Source organism: Schistocerca serialis, chromosome 12, assembly GCF_023864345.2.
Source record: "Schistocerca serialis cubense isolate TAMUIC-IGC-003099 chromosome 12, iqSchSeri2.2, whole genome shotgun sequence".
NCBI classification, from domain to species: Eukaryota; Metazoa; Arthropoda; class Insecta; order Orthoptera; family Acrididae; genus Schistocerca; species Schistocerca serialis.
Window position 1 is genome coordinate 132,732,927 of NC_064649.1, and position 26,687 is coordinate 132,759,613.

The 26,687-nt window shown below is 46.2% G+C and overlaps 1 protein-coding gene across 1 annotated transcript in view; it reads right to left on the reverse strand.

Annotated features, from left to right (window-relative positions):
• The window catches only part of LOC126427999 (uncharacterized), a 331,430-nt gene that overhangs the window by 171,974 nt on the left and 132,769 nt on the right, over positions 1-26,687 (reverse strand). Inside the window, exon 3 of the mRNA XM_050089883.1 lies at positions 5,514-5,702. Within this exon, the coding sequence (XP_049945840.1) occupies positions 5,514-5,702 (189 nt within the window). The remainder of the gene's footprint in view (positions 1-5,513; positions 5,703-26,687) is intronic.

A 26,687-nucleotide genomic window follows, 5' to 3' on the forward strand; every position in this document is an offset into this window, starting at 1 on the left:
GATCCGATGGCAGGGTGTGGGTATGGCAAATGCCCAGTGAATGTCATCTGCCAGCGTGTGTAATGCCAACAGTAAAATCTGGTGGTGGTGGTGGTGGTGGTGGTGGTGGTGGTGGTGGTGGTGGTGTGGTCGTGTTTTTCATGGAGGGGGGCTTGCACCCCTCCTTGCTTTGTGTGGCACTATCACAGCACAGGCCTACATTGATGTTTTAACCACCTTCTTGTTTCCACTGATGAAGAGGAATTTGGGGATGCTGATCTTTCAACGCGATCGAGCATCTGTTCATAATGCACGGCCCGTGGCGGAGAGGTTACACGATAACATCCCTGTAATGGATTGGCCTGCACAGATTGCTGACCTGATTCCTATAGAACACCTTTGGGATGTTTTGGAACGCCGACTTCGTGCCAGGCCTCACCGACCGACATCGATACCTCTCCTCAGTGCTGCACTCCGTGAAGAATGGGCTGCCATTCCCCAAGAAACCTTCCAGCACCTGATTGAACGTATGCCTGCGAGAGTGGAAGCTGTCATCAAGGCTAAAGGTGGGCCAACACCACAGTGAATTCCAGCATTACCGATGGAGGTCGGTAAGTCATTTTCAGCGAGGTGTCCGGATACTTTTGCTAACAGAGTGTATGTTGAAGTCGCAGTCGTGCCCTACACATTAATATGAATCAAATCGGCGAGGGGAAGTTTGTATGGTGTCCTTGTCAGCGCAGATCGAACCACGGACGGCCATTTCATTGTTGCTTATTCCAAGCGACAGTTGCGGTACGCGCGTAAGTGTGCTCTGCGCTTGAAGAAAGCGTATATCCTGTAACATATGTCTCTCGGTTACTTCTGTGGAATTTGGGGCTTACCAACATCAGCAGCAATCACAACTCGCAACAAAAGGAATAAAACTTGAGTAAATCTCGTTAAGATCACGTTTAATGGCCGAAGTGGCTAAGACGTTCACAGCAGCTCAGAACACTACTGAATGCTCATTGAGGTCGGGGAATGCGTGACTTAGATGCGCAGAGTGTATAAACTAGACCGTAATCGTACAAGACTCCAAAGCTACCTCCACCGCTTGCTTAAATATCTTCTCTCTCGTTGGCAAACCCCCACCCCCCCCCCAATCCCCCCGCGGAAAACAGTTATAGCTTATTAAGTTTCCGCTCTTATGCTGTAAAACTTCAGCATGACGTTTTAACCTATTACTTCGTTACTGCTAATTCTATTCGCAACACACTTTGTTGGGAATCTATATACATCCTAGAATTTACACGCCAAATGTTATCCTTGTAGGACACACAGTTCAGGAGATAGTCAAGAATGGGAAAAACTCGCATCTGCTTCGAACGTAGCGCAAATTTCCATGACCATATTCATCGAGGGTTTAAAGTCAAATACAATGAGGTGACAAACCTCGTGGGATACCTTCTAATAGCGTGTCGGACCGCCTCTTGCTCGGCGCACTGCAGCAGCTTAACGTTGCGCGGACTGAAGTCGTGAGACGTCCCCTGAAGAAATATTGAGTCATGCAGCACTATAGCCATCCATTACTGCGAAATTATTGTGGGTGCAGGATTTTGCGCACGAAATGATCTCTCGATTATGCCCCTTCAATGTTCGATGGATTCATGTCGGGCGATCTGGGTGGCCAAATCATTTGCTTCAAACGAATACGAACAACTGTGGCTCGGTCAGATGGCGTATTTTCATCTACAAAAATTCCATCGTTGTTTGGGAACATGAATGTCCACTCAGTGATCAGTCCAGTAGGGTAAAAGGACGCAGATCGATGCTTGTGAACACAATACACACCATTATGGCGCCCCTACTAGCTGGCACAGTGCCTTGTTGACAACCTGGGTCCATGGCTTTATCGGGTCTGCGCTACACTCGGACCCTACCATCAGCTCTTTAACAACTGAAACTGGGGCTCATCTGACCACGCCATGGTTTTCCAGGCGTCTCGTCCATCCAATATGGGCAAGAGCTCAGTAGAGGCGATGCCGTGCTGTTAGCGAAGGCACTCGCCTCGGTCGTCTGCTGCCATAGTCCATTAACGCCACTTACAGCTGCACTGTCCTAACGGATAAGTGCGTCGTACCTCCCCACTCTGATTTCTGCTGTTATTTCACGCAGTGTTGCTTGTCTGCCAAGACTTACAACTCTGCGTTGTCCGTGGTGTGAGAGGTAATGTCTGAAATGGCGCACTTTGGCACTGTGGAGTTCGGAATATTGAATACCACCACAATGGTTTCCGACATGGGATGCACACTGCGTCTAGCACGAACTACCATTCTGCGTTCAGAGTCTGTAGACTCTCACTGTGGTGGCGTAATCTCGTCGGACACCTTCTCACACGGATCACCCGAATAGAAATGACGGCTCAGCCAACGCACTGCCCTTTTATAACTTGTGTACGCGATACTACCGCGATAGGTTTGTGTGCCTATCACTGACATTTCTCAGTTCAGTGTATTTAACACAATGACTCATTTGTAGTCATACTTTAGCTGTTTTATAGGAGGACTGGTCAAAATATGTGACTTCCAAATTGCGCGGGCAACGTACATTCTATTATCGATTTTTCTGTAACGTTAGTACACAAATCCTGAACACAAGTTCACTGTTTAAAGTGTATAGCACATTTTCGTTTGTTTTTGACGGATAGAAAGGTTAGACGTGTTTTAGTGTATTCGGCGATTTTCGATTATTATAAAAAATGAAGCACAGAATTGGCGTCATCATTTTGTGTGAAAACTGGAATCAAATGCTCAAACTAGAAATGCTGACAGTGGCATACGGTGAGTCTGCTCTAAGTAAAAGAATATTTACAAATGGTTCAAATGGCTCTGAGCACTATGGGACTTAACTTCTGAGGTCATCAGTCCCCTCGACTTAGAACTACGCAAACCTAACTAACCTAAGGACACCACACACATCCATGCCCGAGGCAGGATTCCAACCTGCGACCGTAGCAGCAGCAGCAGCAGCGCGGTTCCAGACTGAAGCACCTAGAACCGCTTGGTCATACTGGCCGGCAAAAAAATATTTACAAGTGGTATAAGCTCTTCCAAGATGGCCGAGAAGATGCCAATGACGAACATAGCTCTGGACGCCCCCGGCACAACAGATGATAACGTCGAAGCTGTGAAGAAAATTGTTTCGGAAAATCGTCGAATTACCGTAAGTTGCTGAGGCTGTTGGCATATCGGCCGGCTCGTGTCATGCCATTTATTCGGATGTATTGGTCATGAGACGTGTCAGGGAAATTCGTTCCAAAGCTTTTCAATACTGATCAGAAGAACCGTCGCATGAGCATTGCTCGGAAGCTCCTGTATGACGCAAACGATGATCTTGATTTGCTCAAAAGGGTGAAGAAACACGGGTTTACGGTTATGACTTCGAAACCAAAACCCAATCATCCCAATGGAAGTACCCCGGAGACCGAAGACCTAAAAAAGCACGCAAAGTTTCATCAAATGTGTTTTGCTGGTTTTTTCAGTTACCGTGGCGTAATGAATCATCAATTTCTGCCTCAAGGTAGTACGGTCAATGACGAGTATTACCTTGACGTTAAGCGTCGTTTGCGAGAAGCAATAAGCAAAAAACGTCCGGAATTGCTGAAAAACAATTCATGGCTGTTGAATCAAGACAATGGACCTGTTCGTTCATCGTTGCTTGCGATAGATTTTTTTGGCGAAAAACAACATGAGAATCATGCCTAAGCCACCATATTCACCGGATTTGGCCCACTCAGTCTTTATTCTGTTCCCAAAACTGAATACCTACGAAAGGACAAAGATTTTCAACGACTGAGGAAATAAAAACTACATCGCTAGAAGCACCAAGGCTGTACGAAAAAGTGCTTCTGAGAAGTGCTTCGAGGATTGGAAGAAGCGTTGGCCCAAGTGGATTGTACCCGAGGGGGATGGCTTTGAACGGGACCACATGAATATTGTTGAATAGATACACTACTGGCCATTAAAATTGCTGCACCAAGAAGAAATGCAGAAGATAAACGGATATTCATTGGACAAATATATTATACTAGAACTGAGATGTGAGTACATTTTGGCGCAATTTGGGTGCATAGATCCTAAGAAATCAGTACCCAGACCAACCAGCTCTGGCCCTAATAACGGCCTTGATACGCCTGGGCATTGAGTCACACAGAGCTTGAATGGCGCGTACAGGTACAGCTGCCCATGCAGATCCAACACGATACCACAGTTCATCAAGAGTAGTGACTGGCGTATTATGACGAGCCAGTTGCTCGGCCACCATTGATCAGACGTTTTCAATTGGCGAGAAATCTGGAGAATGTGCTGGCCAGGGCAGCAGTCGAACATTTTCTGTATCCAGAAGGCCCGTACAGGACCTTAACATGCGGCTGTGCATTATCCTGCTGGAATGTAGGGTTTAGCAGGGATCGAATGAAGGGTAGAGCCACGGGTCGTAACACATCTGAAACGTAATGTCCACTGTTCAAAGTGCCGTCAGTGCGAACAAGAGGTGACCGACACGTGTAACCAACGGATCCCCATACCATCACGCCGGGTGATACGCCAGTATGACGATGACGAATACACGCTTCCAATCTGCGTTCACCGCGATGTCGCCAAACACGGATGCGAACATCATGATGCTGTAAACAGAACCTGGATTCATCCGAAAAAATGACGTTTTGCCATTCGTGCACCCAGGTTCGTCGTAGAGTACCCCATCGCAGGCGCTCCTGTCTGTGATGCAGCGTCAAGGGTAACCGCAGCCACGGTCTCAGAGCTGATAGTCCGTGCTGCTGCAAACATCGTCGAACTGTTCGTGCAGATGGTTGTTGTCTTGGAAACGTCCGCATCTGTTGACTCAGGGATCGAGATGTGGCTGCACGATCCGTTACAGCCGTGCGGATAAGATTCCTGTCATCTCGACTGCTAGTGATACGAGGCCGTTGGAATCCAACACGGCGTTCCGTATTACCCTCCTGAACCCACCGATTCCATATTCTGCTTACAGTCATTGGATCTCGACCGACGCGAGCAGCAATGTCGCGATACGATAAACCGCAATCGCGATAGGCTACAATCGGACCTTTATCAAAGTCGGAAACGTGATGGTACGCATTTCTCCTTTTTACACGAAGCATCACAACAACGTTTCACCAGGCAACGCCGGTCAACTGCTGTTTGTGTATGAGAAATCTGTTGGAAACTTTCCTCATGTCAGCACGTTGTAGGTGTCGCCACCGGCGCCAACATTGTGTGAATGCTCTGAAAAGCTAATCATTTGCGTATCACAGCATCTTCTTCCTGTCGGTTAAATTTCGCGTCTGTAGCACGTCATCTTCGTGGTGTAGCAATTTTAATGGGCAGTAGCGTATTTTTTGATAAAAATAGTCACACGTCTGGTACATGCGAGATTTTGTTTAGAGTGTCAGTGGTTTAGTTACACGTGACGTGTTGGTAACCTAGTAAGGGGACGCTACAGGGCTGGTTTCCCTTTGCTGCGGGCGTTACCTCACATTTAAGGAAAGCCGCAGGTGAGAGTTTTGCGGGTGGGCGGTCGGAGCTGCAGCTCCATCTCCAGCGGCGGCGGCGGCGACGATGCGCAGACTCGCGGCGGCGGCGTTGGCCGGGCAGACAGAGCGGGCTGTGCTCCTGCGGTGGCCCGGCGGCCCGTCCAGCACACAAAGAGCCGGCGTGGCCCTGGCACACAATCAATACGGGGCCAGCCGTGTCACACACACCAGCCGCCGCGCCGACACTCCGATACTCCGCGGCCGCCGTCACTCGGGTGCGCTCAGGGCGCCGCCGTCACACAAAACGCTCTGCCGGCACAGCTCGAGGAGGACAACTGCGGACGTAACTCTGAGAGGCAGTGCTAGGGCCCTAGGGGATAAGCAGATCGGATTGGATTCTGATTTCAAAACCCATAAGATCAACATGAACATATCAGTAAGGAGATTATTATGCACCAGTTGAGTCCAATCTGACTTGCTGCATTTTACCTTCAAGCTTTAACTTGTGCACATTTCGAAATGATCACTATTTATTTTACACGACACGCTGGATCAGTCATTTGTACGCCAGCCTCTCGAACAGCTGACAGTTCTTGTTTTGTTGCATATACTGTTCTCACTATTGCTGCTGGACAATCGCGGGCATGTGATGCTAGTGTTACTAATGCAATTTATCTTCCTGCATCATTACCGTCATATTACGAGATTGTGAACCATAATCTGGTTTGCTCGTGATGCAGTTTTCAACTACATACTGTCGTAGTTCCGTCCCATAATAAGAATCCATGTAATTGGGTGACAACAGCTGACTATTTTATAACCATGTTCACCGGCTTTTTACGATCTTGGCCACGCGGTTCTAGGCGTTTCAATCTGGAGCCGCGCGACAGCTACGGTCGCAAGTTTGAATCCTGCCTCGGCCATGGATGTGTGTGATGTCCTTAGGTTTGTTAGGCTTCAGTAGTTCTTAGTTCTAGGGGACTGATGACCTCAGATGTTCTCTCATAGTGCTTCGAGCCATTTCAACCATTTTTACGATCTGATCACTCGAAAGACGCAGGACCCGACCGAAACTAGTTATGGTGCTTTAACTGCATACAGAAAATTACGATCTAGGCAGAAAGTGTCTTCACATTAAAATTGTTTTATTTAATAAATTACATTCAGACTTCCATCACCTCCCAGGCACAGAACGAGATGGCGCAGTGCTCGGCGCACTGGACTCGCATTTGGGAGGACGACGGTTCAAATCTGCGTCCAGCGATCCTGATTCAGGTTTTCCGTCATTTCCCCAAATACCTTCAGGCAAATGCTGGAATGGTTCCTTTGAAAGGGCACGGGCACTTTCCTTTCCCATCCTGCCGTAATCCGACCTTCTGCTCACTCTCTAATCTCCTCCTCCTCCCTCACTGATGAATGGAACTGAATTAAATTTATGGCTGAAATTAACTGAAAGAAAGGATCGGTTGCAAGAAAGGACACACCCTGTGACATTAGGGGTCGCGCGCGCGCTCGTGTATGTATATGTGTGTTTTGGGGGTAGGGGGGGGGGGGGGGGCAGGTGTTAGGAGGTAGAAACTGCAGAGGAGAGGGAAGTTAGAATACAATAAACATGTTCAAACGGATGCTTGTTGCAGTAATGGACGTTGGTTGCTGTAGTTATGCAGAGATGAAGAGGCTTGCGCAGGACAGAATACCGTAGGGCGCTACATCGAACCAGTCCTCGGATAAAAAAAATCAAGGGAGTATCCTACCATTCAATACAGCCAAACGTGTTTGTTTTTATTTTGCTTTCGGGCGCAAAAACTGTGGTCATACGCACCCACGTCGAAACTATAAAACACGAAAGAGGAGTGAAACGACTAAACATCAATTCTGACATAAGACAGCTATAAACAGGGACGTGGAGAAAGGGCTACTAAAGACACCATACAGAAACGGAGGTCCAAAACTAGATATTATATGGCCTTCGCGATATCGCTTTGACGGATAAAAAGTATAACACGCTCAACAGCCCGCGCGTCATTCGCTAAAACGGCCGATAACTCAGATGGCGAACCCAAGCGGGAACGTAAACGGTTAAAAAATGTGCAGTCTGTCAGGAAGTGGCGGGCAGTTAAAACTTGGGCGCAATGTGCCAAAGTGGTGAGGGAGCGCCACATAGCAACTGACGAGGGCCAAAGAGGCAGCGCCCAATACGCAACCTAGTTAAAATGGCTCCTCCCAGCGGGAAGGCCGAGGGGAGGTAGTCCAAGCCGCTGGGAGAGGCTTAATAAGCCGGAGCTTATTCCCATGAAGGGGGGACCAATGACGATGCCAAAGGGACACCACCTCATAACAAACGGCGACACAGAGATAATCGAAAAAAATATACGAACTCGCGGGCTGAGGTACGAGGGCTGCAGCCTTGGCAGCAGCCTCGTTTCCTGGCAGACGGACGTGACCAGGGACCCACATGAACATCACATTGGCTCCATCAAGAGGGAGCAGAGTGACAGTCTTCCTGGACACGTTGCACTAAGGGATGTGCAATGTACAGCGCACAGAGACTTTGGAGGGCGCTGAGTGCAGAGGAGCAGAGGACACAATTGAAAAGGTGTGTCGCCGAATGTACTCCCCGGCCTGATACAGAAACAGATATCTAAAGACGTGGGCGGCACACCCGACACCACCGTCAGTCCGAGAGCCATCGGTGTGCACAAGTGTAATATCGCGAAATTCCATGCGCAGGCTCGTGAAACTCAAGGCGATAGAGCGAGGCTGGAGTAGTAGCCTTAGGAAGCGAATGAAGGCCGCCAAGGTGGACACATGCCGCCGCTCGAAGCTATGGTGGTGAACGATTGACACCCACCGGGAAAGTTGCAGGTTGCGTGAAGTTAAGCTGCCGGAGCAACAGCCGAAAGCGAAGTCAGGAGGTAACAGAGAAGAGGGACGCGCACCCTACTAGCGATCAAAGGAGGGGGAGTAAGATGGGTGGCCACGCATCGCAGACAACAGAGTTCGCCCAAGCACTCGCTCCATCGGTACGCCGATCTGTCGGAATCGGTTTAAAAGAAATCAGGGTCGAGGCCCGGAGCGACTCAAGGGCTGCCTCCTGAGCGTCGGCATCGGTTCTCAACAAGCTCGGTTCTTGAACAAGTGAAAGCTGCTCGCTGCGAGAGTATGACTGTAAAGAGGCTGTTCCAATACACCTCTCATCGGAAACGTCGGACACAATCACGCGTATCAGAGGCCGTAAACTGTCGTGCAACAACCCGACGGCTTTCGAAAGCAATCCGTACGCTATTTCCTCCCAGTCACCTTCCGCGAGCGCTCCAGCGTGGCACAATAGCTGACAGCATTCGCGGTGTCTCCACGGCTCAGCAAATCACGCAGTAGCACACGCGGAGTCCCTCAATATAGTCGCCGTAGCTTTCTTCGTGGAGACAGGTGTTATGAACTTTTCTTGGTGGGAGATTTCTCCGTCTCAGGTGTCGTAGTATGCACCCACATATAATCTGTGACAGTATGTCCCAAGGAAAGAACACCCCCTGCCTTATATTTCATTAAGTGATGCAGAGACTTAACTTCACTCTCATCTGAAAGTCGCCGGCGTTCCCAACGAGAACACAACTTCCGGTACACACGACGCTGCCAGTGGAGACGTAGAGTTCGAGTGGAATCTGCCTCAGCTGATCGCGGCCATCGGCTCGAAACAGCCCTTCCACGTGACACTCTGAGACAGGTGTGCGTGGCAGCTCTTACCTTTGCTCTTCTCGCAAATATGTTCTGCCTTTATCAAACTCCTTGCACGAAAACACACTCCTGTGTGCACGACATTGCACTGGCTCCGTTAATTTCCACTTCTTGTCGATTAATTGCACTTGGGGACGTGTTCTTTCAGCCACGAATCCTTAATGGACTTGGCGCTTCAACAGGCGAACGTATGTCCACGGACGCCATCATCACGTATTCCAAAGCGCAACGGCACAGCTCCCGACGGCGTACGAAAGCTTCGTCTTTCCCCTCTAAAAATGCAATTTAATTTGCAACAATAATTTTACGGCCCGGACGAGGTCTCGCCACTTTATTTAACCACCCCCTGTACGAGGCTCCCGGATGAACCAGTTGGCTAGCTTCAGGATTCGCCTTATCGAGCTAGGAGTAGGGCACTTTGCGCGCTTTTGTTAAAAGGGCGATATGCTGAAGCAGCCTATTTAGGAATATACTCATCGATCAGCCGAAAAAAAAAGGTAGTTCTCATGGGGCGCGTTCAGTATGACATCCATGCAGTTACAGTTAGCCTTGTTTTGCGGGCTGCCACACACAATTAAAGACGATGGGTGTCATTGTAACTGGGCTGTTTTTAAATGCGGACTGGGTAACTTTTCGTATTGCTTTTCATTCTCTAGGTATAAGGCGCTGCTCGAGTAATGAACTGCGTAGAGTTGGGAACTTCACAGCCAAATACCAGCTGGGCTGGTGGTAGGGAAGAGGGCATCCCAAACGGGAATATTCGGTAGGGGGGGGGGGGGGGGTTGCCAGTTCCTTCATTTCCATTACAGAAAAGGAACAACTTTGGACAACCTTTTGATAGCTGTGCGTAGAGATGCTCGTCCGGAAATGAAATGTGTTTATATTTCTGTGGAGCTCAAAATGCTTTAGGTAGTTTCTTGTTCTCACAGCCAAACCATCTCAAATTACTTTAGAGATCAGTGAGTCGCCACAACCTTTTTTTTCCTCTCTCTCTCTCTCTCTCTCTCTCTCTCTCTCTCTCTCTTTTTTTTTCACGTTCGTTGGCTTCGTAAATACAGAAAGAGACTACCTGCGAAAAGCCGCTTATCCTAGCAACAGCCCTACGGCGTGCAGAAATTTCTCCATAGAATTGTCACCATTCAAGTGGTCGAATCCCGTCAGAACCGAGAGATAGGAACTATTTTGAATTTTATTCTGAGACAATTTGTCTAAGACAAAAATTAACGCTTGGAGTATGCGAAAGTGTGTACAGATTAAAAGTCGATGACTTCCTAGACGTGTGCAATTCACTTATGTTGCTATCGATCGGAAGTGATGTGAACTTTGTATCTTTATTTGAAAGTCGTCCTTTTTGGTAGCCGCCTTGCATAAATCAGCGAATTCGTTTCCGCGGATTCCGACATGACCAGTAAATTCTGTAGCGTGGGCAGTAAGAGCTGTAGAGGCAGACCAACGCTCGAACACATTAAGCAGGCTGAAATGGATGTAGGCCGCAGTAGTTACGAAGCAGTGCACAGGTCAGACAGGGCTGCGAGCAGCCTTCGGACTGAACAACGCAATACACTGAGAGGTGAATGTGGTCAGTTCATTTTTACGGATAAGAAAACAGGAATCAGCCACTTTTAACAGAGCTATTTACGATGGCAAGTCAAAAATTATCTAAACTTTTGCCATAACGTTTGTTACATTGCGCACGTTGTCTTCTGTCCTCGCACAGGTCACTGTTATGTTGTGGTAATGCTGTGACTGATCTTATTTCCGCCATTGGTCTTCCTTGTGTTGCAGATACAGCACGGCAGCTCCATTGAAGTGTGCACCAAGGAGGAACAACGGGCGGTGATCAAATTTCTCTTGGCGAGGTGTGTGTGTCTGGAGAAGTTTAAAAGTGGTCGAACACGTGTAACTCACGGTCATCAACCTCCACTACAGATGACAACATTCAGCAAGCTCGAGGGATGGTTCTGGCGAATAGGCGATTCATTATCGATGAGGTAGCATCCGCCTTGAACACCAGCCATGCCTCCGCCTATCACATAATTCACGACGAGCTCCGTTTCCGTAAGGTTTGCGCACGGTGGGTACCAAGAAAGCTTACGACCATAAGCTCACCCGTGTTAGGGTCTGTCAACGCTTACTCACTCGCTTCAACAACGAATGTGGTGCATTTTTAGGAGAATTGTCACCTGAGATGAGACATGGGAGCATCACTGTGAGCCTGAGTCAAAGCGGCAGAGTATTCAGTAGAAACATCCTGGATCGCCGACGAGGAGAAAAATTCGAAGGGTCTATCCGCAGGAAAGGTTACGTTCATCGTGTTTTGGGACTCACGGGGCCCCGCCCATACTGGCAGTTCATGGAAAAGGGAACGACTGGCAACAGTGCGGGGTATAGTGAATTGTTGGAAAAAAGCTGAAGCCAGCAATTCGTACCAAACGCCGATGTTTGCTGCCGAAGAGGGTGGTGTTGCTGCATGACAGCACGGCCACACACGGCTCGTCACACTATTGAAAGCATCAACAAGATGACATTGGAAGTATTGGAACACACTCCCTACAGTCCAGACCTTGCTCAAAGTGACTTTCACTTGTTTGGGCCACTCAAGTATGCTTTGCGTGGTCACCGATTTGCCTCAGATGTGGACGTACGAACTGCGGTGCAAAAGTGGCTTCACGACCAACCGAAAACCTTTTATTTGGAAGGAATATGTAAGCTCGTTGACTATTGGGGCAAGTGCAATGAGGAGGAGGGAGATTACGTAGAAAAATGTGCGTTATATACCCCTAGCTTCATGTTAATAAGCGGTAGAATGACATAAGCCGGCTGGAGTGGCCGTGCGGTTCCAGGCGCTACTGTCTGGAGCCGAGCGGCCGCTCCGACCGCAGGTTCGAATCCTGCCTCGGGCATGGATGTGTGTGATGTCCTTAGGTTAGTTAGAACTACTTAAACCTAAGTTCTAGGGGACTGATGACCTCATAAGTTAAGTCGTATAGTGCTCAGAGCCAATGACATAAATTTCGCCGTTACTGTTTTGTGAATCGTCAGGTTCATCAGAAGGCTGTTCACGTTAAGATACGTCTGTTGTTTACATTAAATTCCACTTTCTATTCCCGCTTCTGTCGAAAATTCGTAAATGTATCTAATAATGATAGAAAACAGTGCAGCCAAGTCACTAAACAGAAACCTTTTTAAAGTCCCGCGTTATTACGCTACAATGCTGTCCGCTTGTCTTCACGCAGTAATGCAGACTACATGAAACGTTTTGATTATAGCATAAAGGAGTCTCACATAGGTACCAAAAGGTTGTGCCATTTGGAAGGTTGTATACAAAGATCGCAGTGTTGTGATATTATCATCTTTACGTCCTACCATGTGGAACAACTTTTTGGTGTGTGTGTGTGTGTGTGTGTGTGTGTGTGTGTGTGTGTGTGTGTGTGAGAGAGAGAGAGAGAGCGTGCAAAAATGACATAGACTGCTCCAATGAACAATTTGAGGTAGGGGTCGGAGATGCCTGCTTAAGGAGATACGGAAGTAAACTTGTCCATCGCTTCGTCTTGCATTACTGTTTTCCAGTTTATGCACAACTAACATGCGTACAAGTTTATACGTACTGTGCTGTTTATTTATATGTACATTCTTTGTTTCCTGCCAGGAAACAACAGCGACGTGCCTGACTACTAGGAAGTTATGATGCAGGTTTTTTTTTTTTTTTACTTGAGGCTCGTGCAGAGAGTTCTACTTGAGTTGGACAACGTACGGCTGTTCGTGAGAGGATGCCTGCAACCCTCTGTGCTGTATTTCCTGGTCGCTGGATTGGAAGGGGAGGTTCTATACCATGGTCTCAGAGGTCACCAGATCTCAATCCTCTTGATTATTTCCTATGGGGATATCTAAAGTCGCTTGTGCACAAGACCCCAGTGGATACGGAGCTGTAATTGGTTGCCAGAATTGCAGCTGCCTGTGATGTGATCCGGAACATAAGTATATTTGTCAGGGTGCGACAGAACCTTACTCGCCGATGCCATGCTTGCACTGAGGTTAACGACCGTCAGTTTCAGCACGTTTTGTAAGATACAGTACAAGTGATACGTGCATCGTGTCAGTGATGGTATTTGCAGTTAGCTGTAACTAATGTAAATAAAGTACATAGTAATGTAATTTTATTCATATTATCTCCGTAATCTGGCTTCTCCGACCCCTGGTTGACTAAGTCATATTGTTCAGTGAAGCCTCCTCCATGCCCGGTAAAATTTTTGCACGCTCTTACGGAAACATCCTGTACATATCAAAAACATGTTCCATGGATTCTTCGTTATTGCATGAACAGAAGCAATCAAGCATTGCAGCATAATGACGTGGGAGTTTGGAAGTAACATAAAACTACTAAGTTTCAATTTAATGGTTTTATTACATTGTTTTCAACCATTACTAGGTACAATTAAATAGGTCGCTTCTCACATGTTCTGGCTGTAGGGCACCACCAACCCCAAGTATTTTCACAACAAGGGAAATAAAAAATGACAACTAAAATGTGTGTTAAGACGAACAGCCGTCTCATGATGGACGTGTCTGTTCGAAACAGGTAACGGCGCTATTTATGTAAATAAACAGCATTACTAAGAGTGGCTGGTTGTTTTCCTCCCCGCAAGAATCAACCTGTAACTGGAAACCACTACATTATCAGAAGCTTTTAGCTGAGTTTAGGAGATTGTTGAACACGAACCAGACAGAAACCGTACGGAAGGGAAAAAATCTGACGATTCAGCGAGAAAGAGCATAATGAATCGGAGAGAAAATGGTTTGAGGCGCATTACGTGAGTTTCTGCCGAAGGCCGTAGTTGAAGGGATCATACAAGGAAACGACCGTACGGGGTGGGTGTATGTGTGAATATTGAGGCAGACATGGATGATGTGAGATGCATCAGTTGTGGTGAACTTCTTGTCAACCAGAATTCAAACAGATTTCGTGTTCTACGAGGAGAATTTACTTCTTGCTGAAATATTTTCCAATGTTCATATATATTGTAAAAATTGTTCAAAAAAGGATTAATTCCGATATCCCGAATGTAAATTTATTGATCCTTCTAGCAAGGAGGTCCTGACAACGAAAGACGCCAATGTCTCAGCATTTGTCTGTAATATATAGTCACCTTTGCTATACTGGTTTCATTTTGTTGGCACCCTTTCTCTGTTAAAACCCAGAGATGTAAGATCAGGTGACCCGCTGGTGCTAATATGCTACCAACCACCGCGCTGGAATAGCATAAATTTACGTTATTTAAGCCTAAAATAATTAAATACTAATGGTAATTTCTGCTCTGTAACGCTTGCGTACTTTTGTCCATTCAAAATGTCCCTAAACAATAAGGAAGACAGTAATCCAGGTTTACCACGATCCAATGGCATCGTGTTTATTAATGAACGAAACCGTCACGAGTTATCAGTTGTTAACAGGTCTTTCGTGACCCCATTTCTGGCGATCTATCGCTTCCTTCATAACGCTGCCATACATTGCATCGTCCAAGACATGCAATCTGACCCTCGCCAGCCCTACCACATACCTCATAAGGTGGTTTCCGTAAGCTGCTCCTACCTTTCATAAAGCAGCCCTACATAGTATCTCTGCCTAACTTTTGTTACAGTCATTCAGTAGCTGTGTCTGCTCTCAGCACCACTTCATTTGTCATCCTGTTGAGTAACCTTTTTCCACCCGCGGTGACGTCCTCTTCTCAAAGGCCTCCAGCCTTTCTCTACAATGTCAACGCCTGAGGACCAAGCATTAGGACACACTATATCAAACACTTCAGCAGTCTCTCTCTGAAATCTTCGTCCACATTGCTCCAACTACCCATAACTGGGAGGGATTACCCCCCCCCCCCCCCCCACCACCACCACCACCTACCAAGAGACGTGCACTTCAGTGAAGGCTCCCCAGAGGGGACAAAAGAAAGGAATTCCTTAAGCGAGTCAGCGATCATTACAGTTTTTTTTTCGAATGAAGCCGCCGGCCGTTGTGGCTGAGCGATTCTAGGCGCTTCAGTCTGGAACCGCGCTGGTGCTACGTCGCAGGTTCGTTTCCTGCCTCGGGCATGGATGTGTGTGACGTCCTTAGGTTAGTTTGAACTAGTTAAACCTAAGTCTACGGGACTGACGACCTCAGATGGTTAAGTCCCATAGTACTTAGCCATTTGAGCCATCGAATGAAGCCGTATATGTCGCTCAATGTACTGTCATTGACTACGTATCGGCCACTGCCAAAGTTACAACTTAGTACTTTCTGTAAACAGAGATGTACATCAGTGTGTTTAAAGGATGGCATCGCGCCAACGCCAAAAGCTGCTGAAATGTGTGATTTATGGACAATCAGTTTCGTTCACGCAACTTTCTTCGTCACATTGGGTTAAAGGAAGGCTCCTTGTTGTCAAACACATAATTACCGGTCGCAATATCCGTGCATGTCTAAGTGACAGGCGCTGCAACTGGTTATAAGAATTTACTTGACACCAAAGAACCATCGTTTAATTCGATGTAATGGTATGTAATTTACAGATGTTTGCTTATGGTACAAGACTGTCTGTAAACAGATACACATTACACCAGCTGTTGGATTTGCCGTTCTTTAAATTAGGAAATTTGTTTAATAAGTTCAGTTTCAATTGGAACGTAACCTACACCGTCACTCCAAACAGTTTCGAGACTGGATTGATAGAAAATAGAGAAAAGTTAAGATGGCGGTTTTAATGCTTCAGATGTTTCATAGTGTCTCCCTTTACTTGAGTAATGCGCAGAACGCTCATACAATAATATGAAGCTGTGAGAAAAGTTCTAACTTGGAACGTTAGTCAACTCGCGCGTGATAGACTCGAATGCCGATTACGCCGTGAAAATAATGACGTTGTCAATTCTGCATTTCGTTGTTTTGAGCTAGGCTAATATTGGTAGAGATTTTATATGTCGATAAGAAAGAAAAATCCCGTTTCCAGATTAAGAATACTTTTTCCACATGAAAAGAAAATTTTCTCCGTGTTAAACAACAATATACTTTCCCTCAAAGCCGTGAAACTTACAAATTCTTTGAAGGCTTTACAAACCGGCATAGAACTTGTTTACGTTAGTAAACAAACCGACCAAAAAAATTAAGCCAGAAACATGTTGCCAGCTGCGTTATAACCACCGTGTAACACCAGCTCTGTCTCTGATAACGAACTCAGATCGGCGAGGAAAGGATTCCACAAGTGTTTTATCAGAAGTACCATACAGTACATAAATATTGAGCCATGCTGCCTCCATAGCCGTCCATAATTGCGAAGGCGTTGCCGGTGCAGTGTTTTGAAAGGAACAGACCTCTCGATTATGTCCCATAAATGTTCGATGGGATTAATATGGGGCTATCTGACTGGCCAAATCATTGGCTCAAATTGTCCGGAACGTTCTTCAAACGAACTGTGGCCCGATGACATGGCGCATTGGCAACCATAAAAATTACATCGCTGTTTGGGAACATGTAGCGCCCAATGGATGCAAATGGTTTCCTAGTAGCCACACAATTTCCTGTCAATGATAGGTTGTCGGACCAGGGGACACAGCCCATTTCATGTAAACACAATCACACCATTATGGAGCCACCACCAGCCTGCACAGTGCCTTGTTGACAACTCGGGTCCACGGCTTCGTGGGGGTCTGTGTCACACTCGATCCCTACCACCAGCTCTTACCCTCTGAAATCGGAACTGATCTGAACAGACCACGGTTTTCCACTCGTCTAGGGTCCAACCGATGTGATCACGAGCCCAGAAGAGGCGCTGCAGGCGATGTCGGGCTGTCAGCAAAGGAATTCGCATCAGTTGTCTGCTGCCACATTGATTTCTTGGGTTATTTCACACAGTGTTGTTTGTGTGTTAGCAGTGACAACTTTAAACGAACACCCCTGCTCTCGGTCGTTTTCTCGGGACAGCCTCGACAATGTGAATCGCGGAATGCTGAATTCCCTAACGATTTCCGAAATGAAATGTCCATGCACCTAATTCCAACTACCATTCTGCGTTCAGTCTGTTAATTCCCGTGTGCGGCCATGAGCATGTCTGACACCTTCCCACGCGAGTCACCTGAGAACAAATGAAAGTTCCGCCAATGTACTACCGTTTTATAGATTGTTACGCGATAATCCCGCCCTCTGTATATGTGCATATCGCTGTCCCATGAAGTGTGTGTGTGTGTGTGTGTGTGTGTGTGTGTGTGTGTGTGTGTGTGTGTGTCGGATGGCCATCGCCCAGGCGACATAAATTCGCGCGTCTACTCGGCGGGCGCCGCACTAGGAACACCTGCGGTAACTAGCGTCTAGAATGTGTCGAGTGGGCCGCCCTCTGTGGCGCGGCCAATGGAAGGAGCTGTGTATCGGTCCGTTGACTTCGTGCAGGTGAGACCTCGCGGAAGTAGGGCGGTGCGGCTAGGGAGGAAGTTTTAACGGTTAGTGTCCGTGGCTAAATCGCTGATCTGATGGTCTCGCAAACCTTTTCATATGATTTGTTTGAATTATCAGTTTGATAGGAGGTATTACAATAGCATACGAAGTAGTCGACGCCTAAGGCAGATCTCCGGTTATTGAATCAATACCGTTTTTGATGCTGAGTTGGTTGGTTGTTTTGGGGAAGGAGACCAGACAGCGTGGTCATCGGTCTCATCGGATTAGGGAAGTATGGGGAAGGAAGTCGGCCGTGCCTTTCAGAGGAACCATCCCGGCATTTGCCTGGAATGATTCAGGGAAATCACGGAAAACCTAAATCAGGATGGCCGGACGCGGGATTGAACCGTCGTCCTCCCGAATGCGAGTCCAGTGTCTAACCACTGCGCCACCTCGCTCGGTCGATGCTGAGTGGATTGGTTTCGTGTCGGGTTTGGGTTTGCTATTGTTTTAGTTCAGATGTACCGCTGCAGATGGTGGTGGTATTATGTAGACGTGCTCTGGTCGGAGAAATTGTGAGTGGTATGCAGTTTGTATGTAGGATAGTGTCCCTTTTGGCGAGTGTTCACTATTGTGTAGGGAAAAGAGGCACTAGAGCGTGGTGGAACAAATAGGACTTATTCTGTTGAAGCTGCTGGACCGCGGACGCTACAAGTTGACTACGGATTCTGTGTGTTAGATCATGTGCACCATCAAGAGGCGCGAATAAGCTCAGTGCCGTCTGTGTGTCACGTGTTCGCACGGAAGGGCGGCCCATGTCAGTTGGAGGACGGTATTGCTTTTAATCTGTTCGTCTAACTTTAAGATAATAGCAAATTGTGGGTCGTTAATTCTCTCCCTCTCTGTGTTCATTGCTGAATGTCCTGCAGTTAACGTTTTACACCCCTGTGGTGGGACGTGAATACAGATTTATGCATGTGTGTTGATCGTGCAAGTGATTCTTGTTCGGACACAGTTTCTACAGTGTCACACGCGAGATGAGAGGATTATTGCGCTGTTAGCGGCAGTGCCTTATGCGTTCTGGTGATATACAGGGTGTAAATTTTAAGTTGACAAACCAGAATCACACGAAAAAATGTGTAGAATCCAAAGTTGGTTATTTTCGAGGGGCATCTGCTGGTGCTAGAATTAGCCCGCCACCCCAGCCCCCTGGGGGTGGGGTGGGACGGGAGGCAACTTCAAAATTCCAAATGGTAACCCTCATTTTTTATTGCAGAATGAGATTATACATAAAAAAACTACCTGCATTTTGTCTTAAGCATTTGTTTGATTATTGGTAGTTGGCGCTGTAATTCAAGAAAATCCATGTCTTCATATTTGCGTGCAAAATGGTTACGGGTGAATAAAAAATACTTACTGAGTAAATTTTGATTCGCTACAACTAAAACTCTCCCTCTCCCCCCATAGGGTGGGGTTTGGGATAAAGGAATTAGATTTACAAATGATGACTCAAATACTGTATTATTTTTTTCCGCAGATTCTGATAAGTTTTGTTCGTTTCGTGGTCATGAGACCACACAACTTTGAATTATCAAAGAAATCTGACTAGCTAACGGACAAACCAACTTACTTACTAACGAGTGAACTCATTTCTTATTTATCCGTAACCATTTTCCACGCAAAAATGAGAACATGGATTTTCTTGAATTACAGCGCCAACTACCAATAATCAAAATAAATGTTTAAGACAAAATGTTTTTTTATGTAGAATCTGTTTCTCCAATAAAAAAAATGGTGAATCCCATTTGAAATTTTGAAGTTGCCTCCCGCTCCACCCCCAGGGGTCTGGGGTGGCGGGCTAATTTTAGCACCAGCAGATGTCCCCCTCGAAAATAATCCAACTCTGGATTCTACACATTTTTTCGTCTGAAAAGCTTACTTTTCGAGTTATTCTGGTTTGTAAACTTAGAATTTACACCCCGTATAGCAGGAAGTGCACTGGCAGTTTGCTACATTGTGTGAGCATAAGGACTGATTTGGTAAATTGTGATAAGGGGCAAGCGGCGTGGCCTTTTGATGCTGGTTAGCAGTGTGTGTTTTATCCGTCCCGCCCCGCCCCGCCAATTCTGTGTTGCAGCACTTTCCTAAGATGATTACCTGTCCAGCATGAGTGACATCTATGCAAATCTAGTGCTATTAAGCTGGCCTCTTTCAAAATACCTCAAAGCGCGCTAAGTTACTAAAGACGTGCTGCGCGAGAACTAAGTAATGCGGCAGATGCTTCTGCATGTGGAGGACACAAAGCATAGCAGTGTACCGTTAAGGTGGTGCATTCGGTACTCGTAGTTGTGTATTGTCCTCTGGTGACTGATGAACAGATGTTTGAGTTGTTAAAGGTCACGTAAACCGTTAGGGTCTTTTAACTGTGGTGTAACTGATTATGGTAGGGCACCTCTCGTCGACGAAAATCAATTTAATGCAATTGGGATTTACTCGGTTTAGAGTATTTTAAGGTGGAAAAATGTTGATAGTTACAATCTCCAGCTAACTCTTCCAGTAATGGTAGAATTTGAAGTTAGTTTTGCATTTATTAAACGAGAATCAGTAGCATTTACAGTTCTTGTCTTAAAAGACCACAGGAAAGCGTTAACACGAGGGACGTTCAGTAAGTAAAGTCAACATTTTTCTTGACATTAGGTTGGTTTTATTCAGGTGGCTACAAAACCCAATTTTTCAACGTAATCTCCGTTCCACGCGACGGCCTTACGCCCCCTTACTGAGAGGACCTGTATGCCTGCACAGTACCACTCCCCTGTCGACGACGGAGTCAACGTCTTGCTGCGTCGATAACCTCGCCATATCCGCGCACTGCTTCCCGCCGAGTGCATTCTTCATTGTGCCAAACAGATGGAAACATGAAGGTGCATGGTCCGGGCTGTAGGGTGGGTGAGGAAAAGTCCACTGAGGTCTTGGGAGCTGCTCTCGTGTGCGGAGACTTGTGGGACGTCTTGCATTATGATGGAGAAGTTCCTTTGATTTTTGTAGTCACTAACATGCTGACGTTTGTTTAATGTCCTGAGGATAATACAATAAACGAGAGTGCATTGTTGCACCATGAGGAGAAAAAGCCCTTCAGAGTCACAGAAACTGTTGTCATGACTTTGCTGGCCAAGGGTACACAGCTTCGAACTTTATCTTCGCAGGCGAAGTGGTGCGGCGCCAGACCACGGATCGCCGTTTTGTTTCCGGTTCGAAGTGATGAATCCACGTTTTACCGGCTGTGACATGATCGACAAAAAATTCATTCGCAACACAAGAGCAATTGCGCACAGATGGTCCTTAGTTCTACGTTATAGTCTTCTGTTAGACGGCGAGAAACCCAGCGACCACACCACTGGTGGACGAGTGTCAGCACTACGAACAGAGACGTCCAGATGTGCAGCGACGTGTCGTGTTTGACTGTAATCCGTCAGTCACCTAGAATCGGTGCGGCCGGCCGGCACGCAGTGGATCGGACAAGTTTGGGCGCCCTTCTTCCGATGACAGGCGCCTCGCAGGACGACTCACCGTGCTTTTGTTCGGTACCAGGTCTCCGTACACATCTGCAAGCCTATGAATATCTGCGACGCTCTGGTTCTCCGCCAAAAGAAAGTGCTTGGAACGCACATCCGCTACAGGCGTACACCGCGGCCACGTATCGAAACTCCGAGAAACTATAGGGGTGGGAATATTTCAAGATTCCCACAACGAATTCCGCATCTTTCAATCGAAACTGACCGAGGAACGAAATGTTACTTACTGAATGCCCCTTGTAATTAACTTAATCATCGCCACGTTCGGAGCCCACTTAGCGACAGAACTGCTAATACGTAGACACGAAAAATTATGTATAATGATTCGAGAATGAAATTTTTCACTCAGCAGCGGGGTATGTGCTGATATGAAACTTCCTGACAGATTAAAACTGTGTGCCGGACCGAGACTCGAACTCAGGACCTTTTAGAATTTCGCGTCTCGGTCTGGCAACCAGATTTAATCTGTCAGGAAGTTTCATATCAGCGCACACTCCGCTGCAGAGTGAAAAATTTCATTCTGAAAACATCCCCCAGGCTGTGGCTAAGCCACGTCTCCGCAATATCGTTTCTTCTGGGAGTGCTAGTTCTGCAAGATGTGCAGAAGAGCTTCCGTGATGTTTGGAAGGTAGGAGACGAGGTACCGGCAGAACTGAAGCTGTGAGGACGGGGCGTGAGCCGTGCTTCGGGAGCTCAGTCGATAGAGCACCTGCCAGCGAAAGGCATAGGTCCTGAGTTCGAGTCTCGGTCCGACACACAGTTTTAATCTGCCAGGAAGTTTCATGTAGAATGTTAATAACATTTATTTTATTTAAAATCACTTTTTCGTATAATTTCGGAGACATAAATTTTCAGCACGTCCTCGTGGACACACTTGAGAGCCTCATTGACTACGTGGTCATGGATGTCACGAACCACTCTTTCGTGTCACACTATGAAGGCTCAACATGGATCCATCCTACTCCGCCGATTCTACACAAGCAACTGTCGCTTACGCACGACTTCAGTGGTAGAGGGTCCTTTCACCGCCTGGTATTTGGGTATTAGTTTATCTCTAGTTGCAGAGCGCCCAGCGTGCTCTTTTAAGTGTCTGACCAATACTTTCTCTGGCCAGGCTATCGCAGCTGGCCCGAAACGTCCCTGGCGCCGTCACGCTTGACCTCGCCCTTCCAGACAGCGGGAGCGCGCTGACCTGAGGCGTGTCCTCACAGGAGGAGCCGGTGAGGAGCGGCTGCTTCGCTTAGAGGCCGCGGCGGCCGGTGGCGCACAAAAACCCGCAGCTGTTACAGCAGCGGCGCAGATTCTCGCGGATTATCCGCCGCGCCGGCAGAAAATAACACAAGGCCGCCAGAGAGAGAGAGAGAGAGAGAGAGAGAGAGAGGAGGGGCCCCAAGGCCGCGGCGACACGTGCTGAGCTGGGCGGCCGCCCGCCCCAAAGCAGCCAGCTCTCTCTGCCCTCAACTCCCACTGAGTCACCGCCGATCCCGCACTCACAAATCACGAGCGAACGAGCTTCTGCCGTACCTCCAGATACGAACAGCGGTTCGCTGCAACACACAAGCTTTTTTTCCAGTTTGACCTGAAACCGCTCAAAAGAACAGATTTTCGGTTCTTCACTGCTATTATTTCCTCAGTAGACGTAGACGTCGTACAGAAATACCCAAGCGGAATAGCGCAGTGGTTAACATACTGGTCTCGCATTCGGGACGACGGCGGTTCAAAGCCGCGTCCGATCATCAAATCAGAATTATATATTAATACCTTCAGCTGTTGACGGGCGTTGATATATATCAACGGGGACAGGTGAAAATGTGTGCCCCCGACCGGGACTCGAACCTGTGATGTATAAAAATTTTCGGTGCCTACAGTGTCACATCTTTCAGTGTTACACAAAGGGGATCACTTAAGACTATTTCCTCAAATTTCTCCCTCACATCAAAAAATTGTCGTCTGATGTAGTACAAACTGAAAAAATAAATTCCATTTAAAGCACAGTTTCGTATATAATTTATATTCAAAACCTTACACCTGTGTCACAGAACAAATTCTACATCGAGAATACTTTACACAAGTTTAAGGGAAGAAATGCTTCCGATAATTATTTCAGTATTTAAAGAACAAACTATGAACGGGCTAAAATGAACAAACAGTACATGAGACTGTTAATCAATTCAACTGTAAAATGCTAAGCAGCATATTATTAGCAAAATGAGAAATATGCAAAAGTGAAATGCCAAAATGAGCACTTCTCAATTGGGAGTAAATAAAAAACAATCAGAATGGCTGAAAGAGAGCACAATAACATGAGCCATAAACGAATAAGAGCTAAGCAACTAAGCAAATAAGAGAATAGGCAAAATGAGATGCCAACAAAATGAGAGATGGCCGAACTCCGTCGGCACTTAGCTTCGGCTGCGCTCGTGGCGGCACCTCGCGTCCCGTACGCCAACACGCGCGCCCGCTATCGCAATGCACTCTCAGCGCTCGCGGCGGCGTCTAGCGGGCCCGTACGCAAGTTGGGCGATTGCTGTCGCAGGTCGACCCTTAATCTATGATGTTACAAACCCGGGATCTCCTGCTTACATGGCAGACGCTCTACCCATCTGAGTCACCGAGGGCACAGATGATAGTGCGACTGCAGGGATTTATCCCTTGCACGCTCCCCGTGAGACCCACATTCTCATCGTATATGTCCACACACTACATTCGTAGTGTCCCTACCCAACTTACTCGTGTAAGACATTCTTACCAAGTCCCGTAACAGTTCGGGTAATATGTGTGCATCCACACAGAAGAGGGTCATGGCTGGTATTGCCAGAACTGTGTACTTATATGGACATGTCCGAAAGAACAGACACCATATCCATGTAAGTATACATCATGATTTATGTTTTCCGCGATTTCCCTAAATCGCTCGAGGCAAACGCGGGGATGCTTCACTAGAAACAGTACGCCCGCTTTCCTTCTCCATCCTTCCCTAATCCGAGCTTGCGCTGTGTGTCTAGTGATTTCGTTGTCGACGGTACGTTAAACATTAATCACCACCTCGACGAATGAAGATTGGAAAATTTCTCACTATCTGACTTTTGCCTTGTACGTTTCATAATATACAGAATTGAAATAAGAAATAAGAGCTAAATAAAAGAACAGTCCGTCCTCCGCTAGCTGCTTTTCTCGAAAAGTAACGAGGGCTTGAATACCTCAAAAGACACCGGTACTCTACTATGTCTAATTTTTCAAATCTCTGCTTGAGAATAATGTAATCGAGATTGATACCACTACTTGGACATTACGAATAGTCCACGCGTAAAAGTGAAAGCTGAGGTCGGAGAACTCTGGAGTGTTACACTGTCAGTTTCCAAGGATTACATACATACATCGTGAACACAGGTAGATCAGATACTTGTTATTTTCGCTGTAAACTATGAATTGTCAAGTTTTTATTACTGTTGCCACAACTTACTTTCTCTTTTATTATGTCATTGAAATGATAGACAATCTTTCGCGTAAAATTTATAGCGTTCTTTTTCTTTAACTATTTCGAATGGAACCCCATTTTAGACAAATGTGACTTTTCTGCATAAATTTGAATACAATTAATTTTTTACTGAGACAAAATAAAAAAATGTTCAGGTGAACAACTGATGGCAGGCGAGATAAACGCTAAGAACTATTGCATGACAAAAGTTATGGTTTCGATTAATAGACTGGCCAATAATTGAAGGGCGTATTTCAATAGTGGTACAAGTCCACTTTTGTTCATTCTGAGATACAGAGTCCTAAAGTTAAATGAGCGCTGAAAAAGCTGCAGTTGAGATAGCAGAAATATTCAAGCATTTGCCTTCTTGCTAGAGATGAACCTTTCTTTCTGTCTCTTTGGACCATTAATGTCAGAAGCATTGTACCACTATTGAAATAAGCCCTTCAATTACTGTCCAATCTGTTCATAAATAATTCTTCTACAACGCTTTGCTCTGTATGTTGACTCTTTAATCATCATTCAAGGACAATACCAATCTTTCAGAAGTGAATTTTAAAAACTCAACTTTTAACACCACTAAACTAATATATCGGCTTTATAACCGCTTATACATAGAAAATAAAGAACCCTATAACTGAAAACAAATACCGGTATTAGTTTTAATCAGTCGGTTCTTCCCATCCCTATCTAAAGGTACCGTGTTAGGATCGCTGTTGTTTACAATACCACTGAGGAGTCAAAAGCATATTGGTACACACATTTCATCCGAATCGCTAGCGAATTCCGCACTGAAGTTTTCATCTAAATTCCGAGGAAACTTGTCGGGGAGAGTTGCCTATATCGGACTGGCTCTTAGTATCTACTATTACTATAAAATTTGTATACTTGGAAGGAGAGACAGCATTGGTCGTATTTTTTGTTTTATTAAACGCAAAATCGATTTTCGGTCACTTAGTGACCATCTTCAGTGCAGTAATATATAATTTAAATTGGTAGGCACTGGTGACACAAGCTTACAGCGATCACATAAACTGTACTTGTACTATCCGAAACTTAGTCAGGTACAGTTTTCGATGATTTTGAGCAACAGTCATACAATATTTTTTAAAGGAACACACAGCCATTTGACTGTCCTGTTGTTTAAGTACAACCGCGGTTTCGGCCTTTCATGCAATTTTCAGGTGTTTGTTTTCATGTCTCAACATATATTGCAGGACACTTAACTTATTGTCAAGCTCAAAGTTGGCCATCAATTAAGAAAAATTTTGGCTCCCCCACGAAATGCCAGATGTAAAATCACCACCTCGTCAAAAAATTAGTAAATAACATCTTGTAACAGATCGGTAATAACCAGTAAGTAATAGGGCTGGATTATTTACTGATCTGTTACAAAATGGTGATTTTACATCTGGCATTTCGTAGGGAAATATTTTTTTAAATTTATGGCCAACTATGAGCTTGACAACACGTTTAGTGTCCTGCGTAATATTAAACACGTGGGTTCTACTTAAACAATAAAACAAATGTGTCCCTTTAAAAACACCGTGAGATCGACGAGAACTACGCGCTTCTTGGAGTCACAGCGTGAGTTAGTTCTGTGTTGTGGAATAGATCGTTCGAAGACAGCGTTGATTATCCTGTATTATTCATCTGACTTCTCGTGTACGTGGCGCTGGGAGTTACTGATATAAGGTAAATGGCAATATAATCTTCCATTGGGTGGACAGGGTAAAGAGCTTGGAGACTGAGGAGAGAGCTGAGAGAATCTGAGCAGATAACATACTGTATCCGCTGATGGCGGCGGATGTAGTGGACAGCCTGGAGAACAGCGTAAAGCTCCGCAGTATAAACCGAACACTGGTCAGGAAGCCGAAAGTGATTTGGGGTGTCGCCAACAATATAGGCACTCCCTACACCTAACGATGTTTTCGAGCCGTCGGTGTAAATAAATGTGGCGTCCGTCATTTGTGCACATAGAGCAGCAAA